Raw genomic sequence first — 21,796 nt, 5'->3', positions numbered from 1 at the left:
TTCAAGGTATATTTCATTCATTTAAGTAATGTGTTATATAAATTATCATTACAATCATACATCAAAGTCATTACATTACAAGTCATTTCACACAAAAATGCATTTTCCTACCTAAGTTGACTTTTTGTCAACTGTTGACTTTTTGGTCAACCATTTTACCAAAGTGTCATACCTTAATTTTGTCCGAGTATTTTAAATCCATTTGATACATGTCAATTTATCAAGTAATATATTTTTAGCCTATGCATTTTTATCATCAAATAAAGTCATGATAATCATGCTTATATGCATTATAGTAAAAAAAATCAATATAAAGTCAATATTTTACATATTGAAGAAATTGACTAAAATTGTATATTTCCATTATGCATTTTGAAAAATAAATGTATGATCATTTGATTTGTCATCAAAATATCCATTTGAATTTTATTAATCATTTTCATGCATCATACAACAAAAATCAATGTTTCTAAAACGTCCAAAATATCTCTCATTTATTACATCATTATTTTATGCATATATTACATCATTATTCCGTACATATTTTACATTATTATTCCCTATTTAATTAAATAAGTTTTTAGAAGGAACTCACACTCTTTGCATAATTCCTAAACTATCATTTCTAGACCCTATAATTAATCTCATTTCGTTCACAAATGACACCACAAATCATTCACAAAAACTAAGTCAAAACTCTCTTCATTTTTCTTCAAGTCATTTATTTATTTCTTTATTGAATTTTATTTTAGGTAGGTTCTTATGTTTGTCATTTATTTAATCATATTAAATTTTTATTCTTGCTTCATTTATTTAGCACCTTAATCATCACCATTTTGCATGGAAACTCCATTGATTCAAAATCAAGAGTTTAAAGTGTTCTTGAACCTCCATGAGCAAAAATGATTAAATTTGAATTAATTCTCGTTTATTTAATTTTCTTTGCATTATTATTCTTGTTGAACTTAATTAGTGGCTTAATTATCACCATTTTGAAAACTCCATTGATTCAAAATCAAGAGTTTAAAGGGTTTTTGAACCTCCATTAGCAAAAGTGATTAAATGAGATTTAATTTTCATTTTTTTGTTTCTTATTTTTTAACTCTGAGCATTTCATGTTGTTCATGAGATTGAGTAGATGAATTTTCATTATTAATTTGCTTAATTTCATGAAAACTTGAGTAAGTTATGGGCAAAATATGAATGAATGTTATTGTTGTTCTTGAATAAGCTCAGATTTAATTTATACCACACATCATGATTTTCCCCTTTCATCCTGCGCTGCCATGTGGCGCTGAAGAATGGATAAAATGGAGTTTTTTTCACCTTTTTTTTGTTTCTTTATCATCTTTTTTATTTCTTTGTATTTAGTTAAATTGGACATTGAGCCACTACATTTTTTGTTTACTTTTCTCTCATCTCTCCTTTATTTCTCTTGCACTTTATTTATTTTGTTCATTGTATTTTTTTAATATTTTTTCTTTTTATTATTATTATTATAAATAATTAATTAATTAAAATTTATTTTAATTAATTAAATATATCAATTAGCCTTAATCATTTTAATTAATAATTGGATCTTTTTCAATTGATTCATTAAAATATTTAATTCTAATTAACCTAAGTAATTAGTTTGAATAAAGTTTAGTTAATTAATTTAATTCTTTATTTATATACCATTTGCTCCATCATATCTCTCATGCCTCATGCACTTCCACATATCATTTTTTATTCACTTAGAATTATACTTCAATTATTATTTGCTAATTTACTTAATTAAATAATTAAATTGAATGAATATTTATAATGATGATAAACATATTTTCTAATTTAAAAGCTCCTGGTACAACGCCAAGTGAATTTTCAAAACCCCTTAATTTTATTTATTTTATTATTATTATTGGTTTTTATTTGTTTATGTCTTTAATTGTTATAATTAATTAAATAAATATATAATATTAATAATAAATATAGATAAATAGTTAAGATAGTAATTTCAAACATATCAAAACCCTTGGTCCAACGTCAAGTGAATTTTCCAAACTTTTTTCCCTCGATTAATTTTGTATCGATGCGAATTAAATCTTCTCTAGATTAAAACATAAGATTAAAAAAATTTCTTAAACAAATACAAAAGAAATGGATCATTAGAGTCTCGCATTCCTTGAATCTTCGAAGAACGCTCTCGAGGCACATGTCTTGGGTTAGTTTTTCATTCACTCTTTGCGTTTTAAAAAAACACTTAACATAAAAACTTGGACAAAAGAAGGGACCGTTGGAGTCTAGCACTTCGGTAGAACCTTTGAACAATCTTTTTGAATGTTCATTGTCCATCAAACAAATTTTATAAATACATTTAATGAAAAAGGTATCGTTGGACTCTAGTATTCTGGTAATACCCTGAATAATTGGTCTCGAGACTCACGTCTCGTTCTCATCGAGCATTCGTCATTCACCTTTAAAAAACATTCAAATACATCAAACTTATTTCCTCGCCTCTGTGCAATCGAAAAGCTTTCACAAGAGAACATTTGTCTAATCCTTTCTAATGTGTATGCAAGCTAGCACTTAAGTCTCCACTACGAGCATGTAAGTTAATTTTTAACTGTTAGAATGCGATCTATACACGTGTTCAATCCATAACACTTTAAATCAATCAAAATATTTTTAAAATAACGATGCTTAATCATTTCTAATGCGTATACAAACTAGTGCTTAAGCCTCAACCGACAGTAGACACGCCGGTGTTTAACCCTTAAAATGTGGCTTAAACATTCGTTCATTAAAATATATCAACCAACACTCATTCGCTACCAAGAACTATGTAGCTTTAAGTTTTCCATCGCGCCTGGAGATACGTAGGAGCTAGATTCAGCGTCTCGTCAAACACTATAATAACAAACACCAAAAATATCTTTTGTCTTTCCCCGAACTACGAAGTTTTGAGTTCCTCATTGTACCTAAGGATACGTAGGAGTGAGACCTGCATTCTCGTCAAGCACCCTAAGAAAAACATTTTTGCGACCCTTTTTCTTTTATTTTTACATTTTTTATTACACGAAGAAAATAATTAACGATATCCAACATTCAATCACAAATTTAACTAAAAGGTTCCCATTGAGTACAACAGACGTGAGTGGTGCTAATATCTTCCCCTTGTGTAATCGACTCCCAAACCCGAATTTGGTTGCGAAGACCATTTTCTTTTTCAAAGGTTTTATTGATATTTTCCTTTCCTTCATTGGAATAAATAAAGTTCGATGGTAACTCTGTTCAAATCAACTTTTTCTGTGACTTCGCGAAGGATCGTATTTTTCTAGATGTGACAGTTTCATGTTGACAAACCAATCTTTCCTACCAGTCATGTGTGATAAGCATCCGTTTTTTGATTCTTTTATTTTTTAGGAGAATCACTTGAGTAGTGAGCATACTTCTAACAATTGAAACACTGAATGTGAATTTTGTCAGGTTTTCGACCACCACTTTTTCCTCTATCTGCACCACCACCTCGTTGGTTACTTTGGTATGAGGGTTTTCTCTTATTCGACCAACCTCCTTCTTGCTGATTTCGACCATTCGCATTGTTGTAGCCTCATCTGCCTCTGTTGTCGAACTACTTCCCTTTGCCTTTCTTTTCTCTTGCTGATTACGCCTACAAAGCTATAACACCCACATATAATATATGTCTAAAATACATATTATATATTGTGTAATACCGGTACTGAAATACATAAGCGCCTAGTGGCAACAATATACATATTACATGCCCAAAAGAAAACACTACTTGGCACTAATTATACACAAAGGTTCCCAAAATAAAACTAGGAACTAGATCATTGTAGAATGATATCAAAAATATCTACATAGCGGAAAAGTCATCCAAAACATTAGATAAGCAAGGACATCACACTATCTTGTCCTTACCCTTCGCTTAATCAGAACTACCTGAAAAATAATCAACAATCATGGGGTGAGATAATAATCCCAATGGGTTCCCTATCTTATAGGTCCACTTGGCTCTACAAGGTTTTCTAATAAATATCCAACTTAAGTCAACAAGGGAAGGAAGACTTAAGTGATGGGGAAAAGTATCACAATGTATGGCAACATACTCATGAGTTCTCACAACTCAAATAAATCACTATTCAGATTCACGAAACATAAATCCCTGAGCGGATCTGCATCTTGGGAAAGCTCGGTTCATGCATGATCGTATGATTCGACATTCACGGTGGATATCGGGTCCTCTATGAGTCTCAAGCTCAATCCAAGCAATCATCACTCGTATGGGCCTCTAACCCACTTAGGGTATCTTTCACCGTATGGGCCTCTAACCCACTTTGGTGTCCACCTATCCCCTATGTCCTCCATGGTTGAGGCTCAAACCTAATTGAGGCACATATCATTTGAATCACATCCAATTGCCTACTCATCTAAGCATATCAAATAAGGATGTACAACATCAAGGATAAAACACTCTGAATACGTGATTAATTCCTCAAAACATAACTTGATTCATGTATCACTAGGTGACTTCATTCACTGATACCATACAATAACAACGCATGTTCCATACAAAGCGTCTCACTCTCAACTATAGCAACCATTCATTCACAACCCTCACATAGGTATCATACGAATGAATGTCGTTTTCTAACGTTATCTGAGTTATATGTCTAACTTACAACCTAAAATAGATCACTAGGTTGACTCACTTGATTCAACATGTAACTCTCACATTTGTTATTGATTCAATGTATAAGAGTCATAGCAATTTATTATTGGTTGATACAATGCATATAGAAACATTAGAAAATAAGACATGAGGTAAAAATCATGAGTCAATCGACTGGTCTATCTCACAATTTTATTTTTCAAAGAATGCAAAGGATCAATCGATTGATACTGAGTGTCAATCAATTGACAACTGAACGAAATTCCAATTTTCAAAGTCAGTGAGTTCATACAATCGATTGGGGTCCAATGTCAACCGATTTGTTCCTGGAAAATTTCATTTTCTTCAAATGCAGGAAGACAACACAATCGATTGTCACCAATGACCAATCGATTGGTCCCAACATTTTTCCACTTCTTCACAACTCAGAAGCTCTACCCAATCGATTGGTCTGGAAAAAGTTCCAGGACTAATCGATTGGTCCCTATAACAAACCAAAAACTTTCTCCTGCAACCCTTAGTTTTCAACCTGCATAATGGGTCTTCTTTTCTAACCACCAAAACCCATAATTTCTCAATAAAATACATCATACAACACACACACACACACACACACACACACACACACACACACACACACACACACACACACACACACACACACACACACACACACACACATATATATATATATATATATATATATATATATATATATATATATATATATATATATATATATATATCCTTATTTGTTAACTCAAGCTAGCGGTGTGTATCTCACTTATTGTATCACCCATTGCTTTGATTTATACTATTACTTGTTCTATATTTAACTTGCTTGGTCTCTTATTATGTATTTGGCTCAAAGGTATGTACTTGACATCTACTTTCATCCATCACTAACTTTATGCATTTAGATAGAAAATTGTAGACGGGTTTGAATTGAACTCTAATCCCCATCATATACAACTTATCTTCACATGTCAATAGACAACTGTGGATGGAAAACCATTTTTGAAGTCAAAACATCTCAAGATGTCTAGGGTTTTGACCTAATTTTCAAGTTGAACTTCCCAAGGTCATAACTTGGGAAATACTTATCATACGAAGCCCATTATTTTTCTCATATTCTCCAATTGAGACCCTCTAAAACTTTGATTCATTGTTCAAGAAGATGTTTTGTTTGGTTTAGCTTTTGGGTTTGGAGGTTTCCCTTTGTAGTGCCTTAATTTTTGCCCAACTTCAATTGACCATAACTTGGTCAACTTTAATCCAAATGAGGTGGTTATTTTCACCACATCAATCTTGGAGTCATTCCTAACAAGTTTTCTTTTGATTATAAAGTCCAATTTTGAGTGGAAGCCCATTTATTTTGGGAAGACATTACAGATCATCTTTGGTTCCTATTGATTTTGGGCCAAACTTCAAAATAATATAACTACCTCAATTTTTGGCCAAATGAGGTGGTTCATTTTTCAAAGTTAATCTTACAACCATTCTGGACAATTTATCTTCACATATCCAAGGCCAATTTTGAGTGGAAAAGGGGTGAATGAGGTTCATACATTATAAGTCATTTTTCCAACTTCACTACCCCATAACTTTCTCAGTTTTGACCCAAATGAGGTGATTCTTTTTGCTATGATCTTATTTTTCCATTCCCTACATTTTTAATTCATTGACAAAAATCTAAAAATGCATAGATCAAGGACTTGTAGTGCAAACCCCAAAGTTGCTAAAATTGTCCAAAAGTGAAAAAATGAGGTTTTTATTTAAAGGCTCTTTGGGTGTTTTTCCAACTCAAACACCTCACAAATGGTTCATATAACTTGTGTGCATAATTATTTAAGGTTGATTCAAGCCAAAACTCAATTGGACCACCTTGTACCTTTCATTTCAAGTTATCCATTTATGTCACATAGCCATTTTCCAAATTACACACTTTTGAGCTCAGTTTTTTGTGTCATTCCATTATATACCAACTATGTGGTGTGTGTGCATCAAGATATGCATGGTTGAGGGCTCAAACCATGACTTGTATTCCAACCTGAGCCATTTGGACCTCAAACAGATCATGCAAAGGCCATTTACACTTGTTGTTTGCACCCATCCACGACCTATACCATGCCAAAGTCCCAGATTCCTCAATTTTTCATTTTTCACATTTTAAAGCAAATCACACATAAGACAAGGGCGTTGACAGCTGACCACGATTTTGGATGCAAAACAGAATAGTGGAGAGTGTATTGTGTCTACACATGCCTTTTGCAAGGTACAAAGGCCACCTCACTGTTGAAAAGTATATCTTCGGCAAATATTTTTATATCGTATCCACAGAGATTTGTTGTTATTACCGCCGTTCTATAATCCAAATTGTTATAAGTTTAGAAAGTAACAAAGTTGTTTTGTTTGGAAAGTTATCTTGTGAGTAAATGTCACTAAAAACAGTAAAATGGTTTTAATCAAATGTAAAAGCTTGGCAAGATTGGAGTTCACTATTCTAAGTGCTTATGATTCTTTATGATAACTATATAGATTTAAGATTATTGATGATGTTCAAGTATCCTCTCAAAGTCATTTATGTCTAAATGATATTGTGATAATCACTATATTGATCCTTAGACGATCTCTCCACCTAACCATCAATATAACAATCTTTAACGGTTGATACAAAAGAAGAGTAATGAATAAATCTATCTCTACAACTTATTCACTACTTGAAAATCTATTTTATGTCAAGACTCAAATAACCTCTTTCAACAACTACTCAAATCTGATTTTCAACTTAGGGCAAAAACAGTATTCAATACATCAACAATCTTTTATCATATATATATATATATATATATATATATATATATATATATATATATATATATATATATATATATATATATATATATATATATCAAATGGAATACATAAACAAATGAGAATAGCTACTACCTCCAATCTTGACAAAATGGAGTTTAGCTCCTCATCATCATTTTACAAAGCAAAATGCAATGGAAGAAAAACTCTGTTTTTCTCTCTTACAAAAAATCTCAATGTCTCAATTTTTGAATAATAATGAATAATGGAATACATATCAATTTCCATTCTAAATTTCTAAAAAGGGTTGACATTTCCTCATTTGATCATTTCCCATCTAAGGCAGAAAAGCTATTCCAAGGAAGACACCAAAATGGCAAAAACAGCTGGTCATGAAAAACAGCACCCTTGGCCCAAAATCAGCTTGCTGGATTCGCAGCCTTCGCGGCACGAAGGAGGTTCGCGGCGCGAACTGAAGCTATCTCAGCTTCCTTGCTTTGCAAGCTTCATCCAAAATCTTCCAAGTGGTATTCTTCCAAAATTGGGCCCCCACATTGAAGGAGAATTGCGGTCCAAAACGCAGCGAAAATTAAAATTTTCTCCTTTAGAGATCCTTACGAATGGTCATGATCAGTGATAGAATATTTACCTCTTGTGACTATTGAAACCTTTGGTGCAGATCTCTTGTGACGATCAAAACCTTTGATGCAGATCCACGAAGCGATCACGAACGTTGAACGATGACAACGTCTCTACTCAGTCCACACGAACGGGTTCCTTCAATCTCAGTGCTAGCTGGTACGAATGAAGGCTTTGAGTGAGAGAGAGAGTGAGAGAAAACGAAAATAATGCAATCGCTATGAATGCTTCTGCACAAGGGTTCTATTTATAGAACCACTTGTGTGGGCTTCAAGCTAAAAGCCCACTTAAGTGTATTTTGGCCCATATCTTATAATATGCCCAAAATCACTTAAGCCCATGGTACCTTACCATATTTCGTATTCTACTCAAGTACACCGTATCTTAAGATGTTCTATAATTCACTTAAGGGCACCGTACCTTACGGTATTCCTTAGTTACTCTATCTCTCATCAATCCGTCCTTTGTGTGTGACCCTGTAGGTTTTCGCGACGTTGGCAATTATATTAAATCACGCGTTTAATATAATAAACAGTGAGCGGTATCTAGCAACACATCACTGCTACCCAAGACACGAAAATGTCATGTGATCTGACAAAACCATCTATGATAATAATTATGTGTATAATTACCCTTTTGCCCTTATGTCTATATTGAACACAAGGCATAGACCGTGTCATCCTTGTCCAGTTCAATATTGGGCCCATAGACATTTATCCTGTTACGCAGGATGGGAAAATTCCATCTAGGTCACTCATGTCCCTTAGCATGCTTCGTGGAGTACCCATCAACTGTCTTTATGGTTATCCAGTTACGGACAACGTTGGATCAACAATAAAGCACTCGACTCTACATCTAGGGTCCATAGTGGTTTCAGGTCGAAGAGTGGTATACACCATTATCACCATGAGAATAACTTATGACACTTTGCATAACTTTCTATATAGTATTCTCATAGCGGGTCAATCCGGTATAAATATTACTCTTAATATTCATACCTATGTTTAAGACTTGATAACTCTTTATCCATGATCCATGAGATGTGATCATCAGTCTACAAACATAATAGTCTTAATGCTTTAATGTTATCCCACTTCACACTAAAGCTCGACTACGGATACTTTAAGAATAGTGTCCTTATGTTTAATGTGATCTCATGATTAAGTCATACTTGATACATTAAACAGACTAACTATTCTAGGGACTTTATTAAACAAACGTAATAAAGAAAAAGCCTTTTATTATTAATAAATAATTCGATACAAGTACCAAAAGTATTGGCCTCTAGGGCTTACACCAACACACATTGCATTCAACACCTTTTCCATATTATAATGTTGCATTCCAAAAGCTCTCTCATCCAAAAATTCTACAAAACTAACATATATGTGAAATAACTATTCAAAACAAAATAAATTAAACCTAATTGCATTTATACAAAATAGTGAGAATAAAAGTGTGTAATTACATCAAAACTTGGAAAAAGGGACCAATAAAATGATATAAAAAGTAGTACTAATTGGTCCCTAACACTCACCAAACTTGGTTGGCAAGATTAATCAAAACTACATTTTCCCTCTAACCTAATTGAAATCATTTAGCAAATGACCAACACATTTCCCCTCTATAAATAGAGGCTACTACACTATTATTTCTAAGCTTAGATAGCCATTGAACCTCTGCATATTTTACATTTGAACCTTTGAACTTTGAATAGGTTTTCCAAACTCGAGCATACTCAAGCTTCCCCATTAGCTCAACAAGGTTCTCTGAAGTTTGGTGAAGGTGTGACAACTTGAAGCAAGCAAAATAATGACATGTGGAGGGAGAACCATTGCTTTAAAGTCAGTCATTCGAGTGATCTTCAAGAGGTATATAACTTGAACCAAATTGTGAATTTCTTGATGCCATGTTGTTGGAAATTTGTTCCTGATGATCACTATGCCATTTAATTGCATTTCATGACTTGAGTAGCATTTAATTGTAATTTGTAGTCCAGGGTTTCATTTTGGTACCAACTTTGATTTGCATTGTTGGTTGTTCATAAATAATTTTGGATCCTATCATCTTGCTCGCCATAAAATTTTGAGCAACTTTGCTCTTTTGAGTTTTTCATTTTGAAGCTTTTTACATTTTTCCAGAAACCGGCCACCGCCCATGGTTGCCTGGTCGTCTTCTCAGGCGACCACACGCCCCTCCTTCCAAAAATTCAAATTGGACCAATGGGAGTGTGACGTGTGGTCCCTCCAAAATTTGAATTTGTTTTTGTTCCTATGCTTTAAGAAACACGCGCTATGGTGTGTCTTCATTGGATCTGGTGGCTCACACTGAGCCACCTTATTAATAAGGGGAATGGATTGATCTGCGCGCTGGCTTACCATAGGCCTTGTCCCCCTAATTTCCACTGGATTGAATTTTTATTATTTTTTCTATTTTTTCTATTTATTTTGTTTATTTAATATTTCTCATCCCGTTTGGAATTTGAAAAAATGTCCAACATGAAAGTTGTCGGGATTATTTTTCTCTTCCATAATATGATTTATGTTTATTTTTCTGACCATTAGAAAATAAAAAATCTTTTTCTCCTTTTAGGTATTATTTGTAATGTATTTAAATCATAGTAATTTTAAATTACTTGATAAAAATCCCAAAATGTTTGTGAATGATCCTCATGCAATAGGTTACACTTCTCTTCTTTTTAGCTTTCTATTTTGAAGCATCTTTCATTTAGTTTGAACATAGGGTTCATTATTCATTCATTTCCAAAGTTTGAAAATCCTAAGTGTTTTAAATTGGTTCATAAATGATATATGGTTATATTTTGTTTCATTTCATCTTCCCAAATGTTTTTGATATCATGTTTACATCTTGCACTTTTGGTCTAATGTTCAAGCATGTTGTAGATTAGGGTTTATACCTTGCTAGCATGCCTTATTTTGACTCCCATTTTGTCAATTTGCATGATTAATGATGTGTCTCAATTATATTTGATTCTGATCTCACTATGTATCATTTCATATGTTAAGTGTTTTTGCATTTTGATCTTTTTCCATTTCATTTCATTTTGTCTAGAAAGCATGTTTAGTTTGCATTCCATTTGTGACGTGCCTTGATAACCATGTTCAAATGTGCTCTTCCTTACATGAGAAAAATATACAAAAAAATATATGTCATTCTGGAATCACACTTCTCCATTTCATCTTTTGAAGTTTACTAACAATTTAGATTATATGTTATAGTTTAAAATTTGTTAAGTCATTGTATTAGCATTATTTCTCTTCTTGTTACATTCGAGAGTATTACATCCATACATGATGAAAAAGAAAATTGCAACGAGGAAGAGCCATTCCAAATCATGTGATACCAGCAAGAGACTAAGAGATGCCTTATCTCTTCATTTGATTAGTTTCTTTCACATTTCCTTTTGTCTTTGAAATTCCATGTGTGGAGGGGAAATATCACCTTAGGACTAGTTTATCTTTCTTGCTTTTCAAAGTGATGTAATAAGGATACTATGGATACTATATTTAGATAGGGGTATGGTACTTTGTATGAGGGATAGGTTAGAGGTTGTATGCTTTAATGCCTTAAACTAAAACCAACCATTCAAACTAAAGTTAATTTTTTGCATGAAAAACTTTCCACCATCCTTTGTCCATAACTTAGAAAACCACCCTTTTTGCATGTCAAAACACTTTGTAAAATACCTAATAAAGGAATCAACTTAATCAAAGATTAAAAAACACAAACTTCACTTTACGTTTAACCCCCGCACTTACTTGGTCCATATACCAAGCACCCAACCAGTGTTGTAAGCCGAGTGTCTTTTAGCCTCGCAATTAACCGGCCACAAGGGTGGATAACAAAAGAGCAAGCAAGAACAAAATGATGTATAATGAACATTATCTTAAGTGGGAAGGCCTATTATCACTTTCTCAAATAAAATCAACCAACAAACAAAACAACCTTTTAGGTGAACTACAAAACTTTGATCCTTCATTGCACTTGGGGGGTACGTAGGCATGGGATGTTCAAACAAATCTTTGCAAGCATAATAAAAAATACAACCTCTCCCTTTCCTTTTCTTGTTTTAAACCCACTCACCTTTCGATACTCATAATAAGGCAAACAACAGATATGATCAATGGTTCCCTTGGAGTACCAAGGATGTGAAGGGTGCCTAACACCTTCCATTTGCATAACCGACTTGCTTACCTAGATCTCTTTCTTAGGATTTTATCGATATTTTCACTTTCCATGTCTTTGGATACAATAAAGTTCGGTGGTAACTCTTGTTTTAGTGATTCAATTGAGTCAAGATAACCCAATATCTTACATTCAAAAATCCCGCCGCGACAGAGCAACACAGACAAGACTGAACAATTTCATCCAAGCAAAACAATGAGTAATAGTGTAGCAGCGTAGCAGGCCATCATTCCATTAACTTGTAGCAGCCAAAACAAGTTCATGATAATTATGCAACATGTTCATACTTAACTAGGGAAAATGAAACAACTTAGCATCATGTAAACAAATTTCTGCAGCAACTAAAAATTACACATGATGTCACAGTCCAATAACATTCACACGTAGCATGTTCCATCTAACAAGCAATGAATTAGCATAGAAAAATTTACAGCAATAACATTCCAAACAGTAACTTACTGTTAACAACAAAGCTATTTCTAAACTAACTTTCATTCATTTAACAAAAACTACAACTTACTCAACCAAATGGATTTTCCTAACTGATTGCCTTACCTGGCATTTTTTTCTCGAATTTCCAATCCTAACTGAACCAACTTCTCACTCTTAACCAACTGAGTAAAAATCCAATAACTAACTGAGTTTGGGATCAACTTAGTGAGTTCAATCTAACTAACTCCATACCTCACTCCTTTCCTCAATTGATCTGATTCTACACCCTATATACTGAGACTTTCATCTTCATTCAATCGATTCTCTGACACAAGCAATCATTACTCTCAGATACTCTCTCTCAATCCCCCACTCTCATCAACAGAGAGAGAACAACAATCTCACACGCGTGTACACAACAAACTCAAAAGAACAGAGAAGGAGAACAAAAAAGAAGAGGAACAGAGGGAGAAAAAGCATAAATATCTCGAAGAAATTGAAGAAGAAGAGAAGCATTGAAGAACGAGGAAGGATAAAAGTGCATACCTGCGAAGTCGACATCGATCTGGTAAGTGCTTCGAGCTAGATTATGTGTATTTTCCCTTTGTTTTTTCGTTGTTTTTCGCGTTTCCGGAATCAATTCAAAGTTGAGCACCGTCGGAGGGCATTGAAGCTGAGTTGTGGTGTTCGGGGCGTTTGTAAGAAGCGATTTTGAGAAGCTATTATCAAGTTCTTGATGTTGCGTACACATTGTTGTGATTCATTTTCTTCTTGTTTAAACCAAGAATCGAATTCCATTGATGATGTTGACAAGAAGAGCGAATCACATCGTGGCAAGAGCTTTCTCCAGAGCGCGTTTTCTCTTCCTTTCTGCGTTTCCACGTTATTGTTGCAGCTCACACGTTGAACAAGGAGATGACTTGATCAATATCTTTTCCAGGTTAGATGTTTGGGCCTTAGGCCCAAACAAACTTCTGCATACTAATTTCACAATACACCCTCATAACTCACCTGAGGTCACGGTAGTTGGGCCATCGGCGTTTGGCCCATCCAAATGAGCCTCTTTCTGCACTATACCCCAAGTTTGGGCCTGCACCTCCATTAACTTATTAATCATCTAGTTTTTTTCTTATTATTTTTAGGCTATGATTAGAATAAAATTAGAGGATAATTATAGTTCTAATCGTATTAATTAGAGAATGTTAGGTCATTTAATTTAGTTAGATTTTAGAATTTGATTAGGTGTTAAATAGAATTTTAAGAATAATTCGGTTTTTAAAACTTGATTAGGTTTTAGAAATTAATTAAATTAATTAGTTTTTAGAGCTTGATTGGATTTTTTTAGAATTCTAGCTAGATTAATGATAATTAGATTTTAAAATTGATAGAATATGATTAGAAATATTAAATTTTTTAATTGATTAGTGATAGTGATAATTAGATAAATATGTTTGTTTAATTATCAACTAGATTTTGATTCATAATTGTTCCATTAACCTTAATACTTAGGATTTTAAATCTCAAAATGCATGATGCCTTAGCTTATGGTTTTTGTTTAAGCTTCATTGATCATTTATTCTTCATGTGAATTTTGTTGATTGATTGATTTTCATGCTCCCCTAGATTAGGGTTTTGCTTAGGATCAGTTGATTTAGTTTGACTGAGTAATTCATTCATTAGATTATACATAAATCATTTGATCTTTTCCCATTGACTAGTGTTGATCAAAGTTCACTTTGATCAACCAAATCCTTTGCATTGTGCTTAATTCATCAAGCATATTCAAGTGATCAAAAGACCATTGATTACTTGATAGGGCAATTTTCTTTTGTTTAAGCTGTACTGGACCTTAGGGGCTCAAGACCTCAAGACCTCAAGATCCAAGATCAAGAGTTCAAGACTTCAAATCAATGCAAGATCTTCACATTGCATACATAGCACAACAAATGTCAACACTTGTCAATATTGATTCAAGTTGTATGCCATGAGTCTTAAGCAACTAAGAATGACGAGATGCAGTTTCTCCTACCCTTTTCTAGAGTGCCTTTGCATAAGGGGCATAGACCCTAGCTATTCAAAGCATTCGTCTTTATTCATAGACTTTAATACAACGTGAATCAAACGATTATCAAATCTTCTTCTTCAAAGTAACTTCATCCTAAGGAGTAGCAAGGAGATTCTTCTTTAGCAGTTTGTTAGTCATGATGAATATCACATGCCATGAGTCTTAAGCAACAAATAATGATGAAATGAAGCTTATCCTACCCTTGTCTAGAATGCCTTTGCATACGGGGCATAAGCCTTAGCTATTCAAAGCATTTGCATTCGTTCATAGACTTTAATGTGGTTCACATCCGATGACTGCCAAGTCTTCTTCATCTTTCATTATCATCTCTGTTTCCTTAGCAATCTTTTATTGTCTTTGTCTCACATTAGTTTTGAACTACGGAGCTCTGACTTTCTCATTGCACGATGAGAATACGTAGGCACAAGGTTTCGAACCCTTGGCGAACACATTTATTTATTCTTTCCCGTTCATCAATCATTACCATCTCTCAGTAGTATTTTAGTGTCTTCTCTTTGAAACCAAATACCTTATCCTTTTGGATTTCATGCATATCCTTTTAGGGCAATTTCAATGTCCATCCTCATGAACCAAGAGATGTTTGTCTTAATGCCAAACAATTAATTCCTTTGTTTTCTGGCTTGATTCCTATTTCCTCTTCGATTGAGAGTTTATTCCTTCATTGATTCAATATACCATTCTCTTTTGGTTTCAAATTTCTTGTTCCTCTACAGTGATATACTGTTTCCTTGGATCAAACACCATATTACTTTGTGTTCCACATACCCTTTTAGGGCAATTCCAGTGCCCACCTTATGAACTAAGAGATGTTTGCCTTTATGCCAAACACTTAATTCCTTTGTTTTCTGGCTTTATGTCTGTTTACTCTTTAGTTTAAAGTTCACTTACCTTTGTGGGTTCCCATACTACCATTGTCTTTTGGTGAAAGTTATATTTTTCATCACGTCTTATCAAATCAATCTTTTTGTCCTTGTTCCGCATTAGTTCCACAAACTACGGAGCTCTGATTTTCTCATTGCACGATGAGAATACGTAAGCACAAGGTTTTGAACCCTTGGCGAGCATAATTATTCTTTCTTCTGCCTTAGTATTCCACTCGTATCTTTCATGATCCATGATCTATATTCAATCATAACCATTCATCCCAGTGACATATTGTCTCTCTTTGGAACCAAATATCATTTTCTTTTGAATTCCATATATACCTTTTTAGGACAATTGTCCACCTTTGTACCAAGAGATGTTTGCCTTGATGCCAAACACTTAGTTGTCCTTGTTTTCGACCCAACCATATACAGTGGTTACATGCCTTAGGCTCCCCACATATTGGTTCATATCACCTTTACTCTTAAGTTTCAAATACCATTTCCTTTATGGATTCCAATAATACTCTTATCTTTGGTTCCACACCATACCCTTTAGTCACTTTTACATTCAATTCTTTCTACAGTAATTATTTTTCTCAATCACTTCATTCATTTCTATTATTCACTATTTATTACATTCATCCAATACCTACTACCTTCATTCACTCCATGTGATATACTCTCTCTTTGAGTCAAATACATTATTTCTTTGAGCTCCATCTAGTGTCTGCCTTTGAACCGAGAGATATTTTCCTTGATGCCAAACATTTAATTCCCTTTTTTTTTCGGTCATTCCATATAGTGATTACATGCCTTAGGCTCCCCACATATTAGTTAATGTCAGTTTTACTCTCTGGTTTAGATTTCATACCTTTTTGGAGTCAAACCATATTATTCTTTGGTTCAAACCATATTTGTTATCACTCTTCTTTCCTCTCCCACCACTGGTTCTATGAACTACAAAGCTTTAAATTCCTTATTGTACTATAAGGATACGTAGGCATGAAGGCCCTAATCCTCACCGATCACTCTATCTATTCCATTCTTTTTTCCTTTGTCTTTCGCGAGTAATCTTTAAATAACACCCATTTAAACAAAGAAGAATCAAAACGGTTTCCGTTGAGTACAGCAGATGTAAGGGGTGCTAATACATTTCCCTTGCATAACCGGCTTCCTTACCCATTTCTCTTCCCCCGAATTTTATCGATGTTTTTCTTTTCCTTCGAAAATAAATAAAGTTCGACGACGACTCTGTTGTACCTTCGAGTATGTGATGCGTTTGGGTATATTTCCGCCAGCTTCACACTTACACAATTAATCCTTTTCCACATAACTCACATTTGAAACATCACGAGACATTACCATAAGATAGCTTTATTCATTACTTTCCAACACTTTAAACCGCTCCTCAATCGGAGTCGTAGACATCAAGTTATGTTATTTCCAAATTATGTATTTTCTTACACTTTCAGGAATAACCGATTACAAGCATGAAAAACAATCTAAAAACTCATTTTTCTCACGAGTAACTCTTTACCAACCGCTAATAACCGATTACCAACCTGCTAAGCCAAACACACAAGTGCGGTTAGCAAGTCCAAGAACATTGAACTTGTCATTTCGCTAAGCAAATCAATATATATATATATATATATATATATATATATATATATATATATATATATATATATATATATATATATATATATATATATATATATATATATATATATATATATATTTTATTTTTTTATTTTTTTTATATTCTAAAGTTCAATTTCCAGAAATCGCAATAAAGAAAATGAAGAAGTCCATACATAAGTTAGGAAGTCCAAACTTTTGATTAATTATTTGAGAAGTTCAAAAGACAGTACATTTTACTACTTCTATCTGAGAGCAATGAAGTCTATAAAATAGAGTCTTCCAGAGTACTACAAAGGTCACGTTCCAGGCGATAGATACAAAGGTCAGTTTTGCATGTGAAAATCTTTTTGAACTATTACAGTTTATCATTTACTTTCGATTTCTATTGTACTAACGGATTTATGCACGAAAGGATGAAGAAAGAACACAAAAATGAAGAAATGTTTGAGACTCACAACTACACTATTATAAAGGTGTTCTAAGTTTGCTTCCCTAGAAATTTGTTTTGTTTGTGTCTTCATATTTATTTGACATATAATACTTGTCAGGTGGTGCAAGATGAAGACCTAGAAAAACAGGTTGGAAATAACATATGTTTTGATCTTGTGGCCCCTGACAAGGTGAAAACTTTCCATGTTTCAAAGGTTACAACATTTAATCATTTCAAGGTATCATCATCATCACCATCTTAATCAACACTATTATTTAATTATTTGTATAAATTGTATTCATCCCATTAGATATATCATAATGTATAGTTTGATTTTTCTGTTTTGTTTTATTCTTACTATGTAGAAAAAGCTAGCTACTGTGTTTGGCATACCAGCTCAATTCCAGCGCTTTTGGGTATTTGCATGGCGGCGAAACCAGACCTTTCGTCCGTCTCGGCCATTGACATGCATTGAGGAATTAGGATCTGTAAATTCATAGGATCTCTTGAAGCTTTTTCTCTCCTTTATTTTTTATGTTGAGTGTGTTTGTGACCTTTTGTGAAATGTATATTCATCAATTGCAACTGGTTTTGTTTTTGGGTCCCTTAGTTTTGTCCTTGTAATGAGTTACATCAATTTTTTTTTATTTTTTTTTATGATTTTGATGTTTTTTTTTTCATTTTGATTTCAAATTGCAGATTGGACAGTTGACAGTTGGAAACCATGAAAATTTTGATTTAGAAAATGAAGACAAATTAACATTTTTTCTGGAAGTGGAGCGTGGGCGGGTAAAATTTATATAACTATTTTTTTTACTATTTTGATAACATGACTAACCGTATTATTATATAGGATTTATGTCCCGTTGCACTTCTTAACCTGGAAAAGGATGATATATTACTTTTCTTCAAGTTGTATGATTTTGAAAAAGAGACATTACGGTACTGAATAATTTCTTGTGTGATTTTAACTTAGGTAAAGGATGAATCTTAGTTGGCTTGAAACATATTTCATGTGATTGCAGTTATGTTGGAAGGCTCTTTGTGAAAAGTAGGGGTAAGCCATCCGACATTTTAGCAAGATTAAATGAAATGGCTGGTTTTGACTCAGAGCAAGAGATTGAACTTTATGAGGTTTGTAGTTCTTCCTTTCCAGTTGTTCTAGTTTCTATGAAAGATTATTATCATTGCATGTTGTTGCGTTATTTCTTGTTATTTGATCTGCGGGTGAATTTAATACTGTTCTGTTACTAATTTAGTTATGCCTATTGTTGTCCAGGAAATTCGGTTTAAACCAAATGTAATGTGTGAACCTGTTGATAAGAAACTTACATTTAAAGCAAGCGAGGTTCGATACACTATAAGTTGATGCACAATTTCTTTATCTTTGGTTTCTTATTGATTTGTTTATCTCTGAATGCAATGCAGTTAGAAAATGGTGATATTATATGCTTTCAGAAATCTTTGGCTATGGATTGTAAGAAACGTTTTCCTTTTCCTGATGTGACTTCATACTTGAAATTTGTGCACATTTATGAGGTATTATTTTTGACCTTTAACTAAAGGCAATGTGATTCAAAAATCAAAATTGCTTTTTTTTTTTGTCTATTTTTTAGGCTTAAGTTGAACTGAACATTTTTCCTTGTCCAGATTCCTTATTCTTCCTTCAGCCAAAGAATCGGAAGATTAAAAATCATGGAGGAGCAAAACAAAATCATTATAGCTGAGGAAGCGAATGTTCACAGAAACACTGCAGCTCAACGGTCAGAAGTGGACATTGAGACCACTAAAGATGAAAGTTCCAGCAAAAGAAACAATTCAGAGTTCATAGTAGACTCGGAAGAAGTTGATGCTTTGATAGAGGATGATGTCATTGATGTAATCGACAAAGTTTTATCAGAAGAAATCAGCATTTCACTGCGATCTCAGCATTCTGTCCTAGGACTAGAAGCGAGGAAACTGGATCCAAACCTCCCTCAGCAACTTCTTCAGGAATTGAGAGATATTGCCTTCAAAGACGACTTGGTTGAAAATCTTAAAAAAGGGTTCACGCGGAAAGTTAACTTCAATTCCATCAAGGAGAGAATTGATGCCAATGCAGACGTGTTCTCTTCTTGGCAATTAGAGCATGTCAATGTTATTGTTAACCTTCTCAATAAAGTTGTGACAATGTTTGATAAACTTGAAAATTTGAAAAAAGAGCGAAACACAGCTGAAAAGTGCACTGAAGAAGATAACCAAGAATTGAAGAGGAAAAGACAGAAAATACTGGTTTCAAAAGCTTCCTTCACCAACCACCAAACAGAACTCAAATCTCTAGATGTTCAAATTGCTGATCTTAAAGGGAAACTTGAAAAATTACAAGGTGACAGGGTTAAAATGGTTGAGATGCAAGATCAAGAGAAAGATAAGATCACATCTTTCAACAAAGAAGTTAAATCAATTATATATCGCCTTGCTGATGAGAAAATGAAGTTGAAAAGCGTTGAGTGTAATATCTTAGAGGCCCAAACTGAATTAGAAAGTCATGAGAAGATGTACAAGACCTTTAGGACAAGTCCTCCATTTTGATTTATGTATTTGGATGATCTTTTTGGCCACAACTTTTTTAGTTTCGATGCTGCTTTAGCATGCTAGCCTTCAATGATAAATTTTCACATTTCTTCTTTTCTCTACTTAATTGACACGCGACAATAAAGTAAATTCTATTGATTTAAACATTAGCAGAAATTTCATTTTCATCTCTTATGTGTAAATCATTGTATAATGATTCATATTCAAAATAAAGAGACAGACCCCTCCCTCTCCACCGCATGAGAAGTTTAGGTTCAATGTAGTAAGCTTTGTTTCTTTGTTCACCGATCAATTCTGGTTCCTCCACATAGCAATGAATTGTCTGTGGGAATGGAATCTGATTCTTTTGTTAGAAGTTAAGATCTCCTCTGTTAGACATTTACACGTCCTCTGTTAGAAGTTAAGATCTCTGTTTCTTGATCACCTTCCTTGAATCTCGATTTCTTTTCCATCAAATCCTTTCTCAGATCCATCACCTATGGTGGCATCCAAAGGCACTCGCGTCGCCATTCAATAGCAAGTTGTTGTTGCCGCTGTTGAGGCTGCCAAAGACCCACTTCCTCTTTCTCAAATAGTGGACGATCCAATCTTGGTAGCATCTTCATCTAATCCTTATCAACAAGATCATGTTCAACCGAGAGTCGGATAAGGAGTATTCCAAACTCTTATGTTTTTTAGATCCACGAAACAACCTCATCAAGGAGAACCTTCACACAAATCTCTACCACTGCATGCGAATCATGGACCAGAAGTGCTCCCCGGCCTTCAGTTATTACATGCTAACCTCGAAGTGCAGGGAGTTATTGGTCGGCTGAACAATGTACGTAACATGGTACAACACCAAAACTCGCACATCATGGTTGAAAGGATGTTTAGAATTGAAGAGAGTCTACAACATATGTTAAGCCAAAGACTAACTTTGTGAAAGGAATAACACAAGAATATATTTCAAGCCAAATAATACATTTCAAGTCCATTATTTGGCTTTACCGATCAATGAGTGGAGGAATAACACAAGAATACAACTTCCTCTTCTTATTCGGTCACTCTAAGAGTTCCAGAAAATTCATAAAATTTGGTAAGATGTGTGTATGATGAGTCATCGTGGTCTAAACATGCAAAAAGGATTAGCGTACAAATTTGTAGTAAACCAATTTTTATTTCAGCTTGCCTAGTATTTCTTGCAACCCTAACTATGTGAGCCAAACTTCTTGAACTATTGTGGCAAGGCATGCCACACCAGCATTGTTGGTTTGATTCAGGCTATTGTTGTCACTGTTAGCTTGATTATTGTTTTCTGTCATTTCTTCTAATTTTGTAGAATCAATGGCTTCTTTTAGTTATGTTTTTTTAGTTGCTTTCTTCTTTTACGATTGTCTTTGCGAGCAGTCTATACAATTTTATGATCGAATAACAATTATAACTAGATC

The 21,796-nt window shown here is 33.7% G+C and overlaps 2 protein-coding genes across 5 annotated transcripts in view; one reads left to right on the top strand and one right to left on the bottom strand.

The window, feature by feature from the left end:
- Positions 1 to 13,711, bottom strand: part of LOC127126627 (uncharacterized) — a 35,857-nt gene extending 22,146 nt beyond the window's left edge. Inside the window, exons 1-2 of one of the 4 annotated variants that reach the window (XR_007805037.1) lie at positions 13,313 to 13,711; positions 9,448 to 12,572 (exon numbers count right to left, since the gene is read on the bottom strand). Coding sequence is in view for 1 of the 4 variants with exons in the window: in XM_051055585.1 (XP_050911542.1) it covers positions 13,313 to 13,517 (205 nt within the window). In the remaining 3 variants the exon portion in view is untranslated. The remainder of the gene's footprint in view (positions 1 to 9,447; positions 12,573 to 13,312) is intronic. The other 3 variants (XR_007805038.1, XR_007805039.1, XM_051055585.1) reach the window with 3 other exon arrangements.
- Positions 13,712 to 17,507: 3,796 nt separating this feature from the next.
- LOC127129127 (ubiquitin C-terminal hydrolase 12) lies at positions 17,508 to 20,467 on the top strand. Its single transcript, XM_051058422.1, has 10 exons — positions 17,508 to 17,684; positions 17,775 to 17,835; positions 17,911 to 18,030; positions 18,158 to 18,280; positions 18,492 to 18,581; positions 18,646 to 18,734; positions 18,818 to 18,926; positions 19,072 to 19,140; positions 19,221 to 19,331; positions 19,443 to 20,467. The coding sequence occupies exons 2-10, from the start codon at positions 17,776 to 17,778 to the stop codon at positions 20,361 to 20,363; spliced, it is 1,692 nt and encodes a 563-aa protein (XP_050914379.1). The 5' UTR covers positions 17,508 to 17,684; position 17,775; the 3' UTR covers positions 20,364 to 20,467.
- Positions 20,468 to 21,796: the final 1,329 nt, after the last annotated feature.

Source organism: Lathyrus oleraceus, chromosome 3 (assembly GCF_024323335.1).
Source record: "Lathyrus oleraceus cultivar Zhongwan6 chromosome 3, CAAS_Psat_ZW6_1.0, whole genome shotgun sequence".
NCBI lineage: Eukaryota > Viridiplantae > Streptophyta > Magnoliopsida > Fabales > Fabaceae > Lathyrus > Lathyrus oleraceus.
Note: the sequence above shows the minus strand (reverse complement) of the source record. Positions and strands in the feature narration are given on the sequence as shown.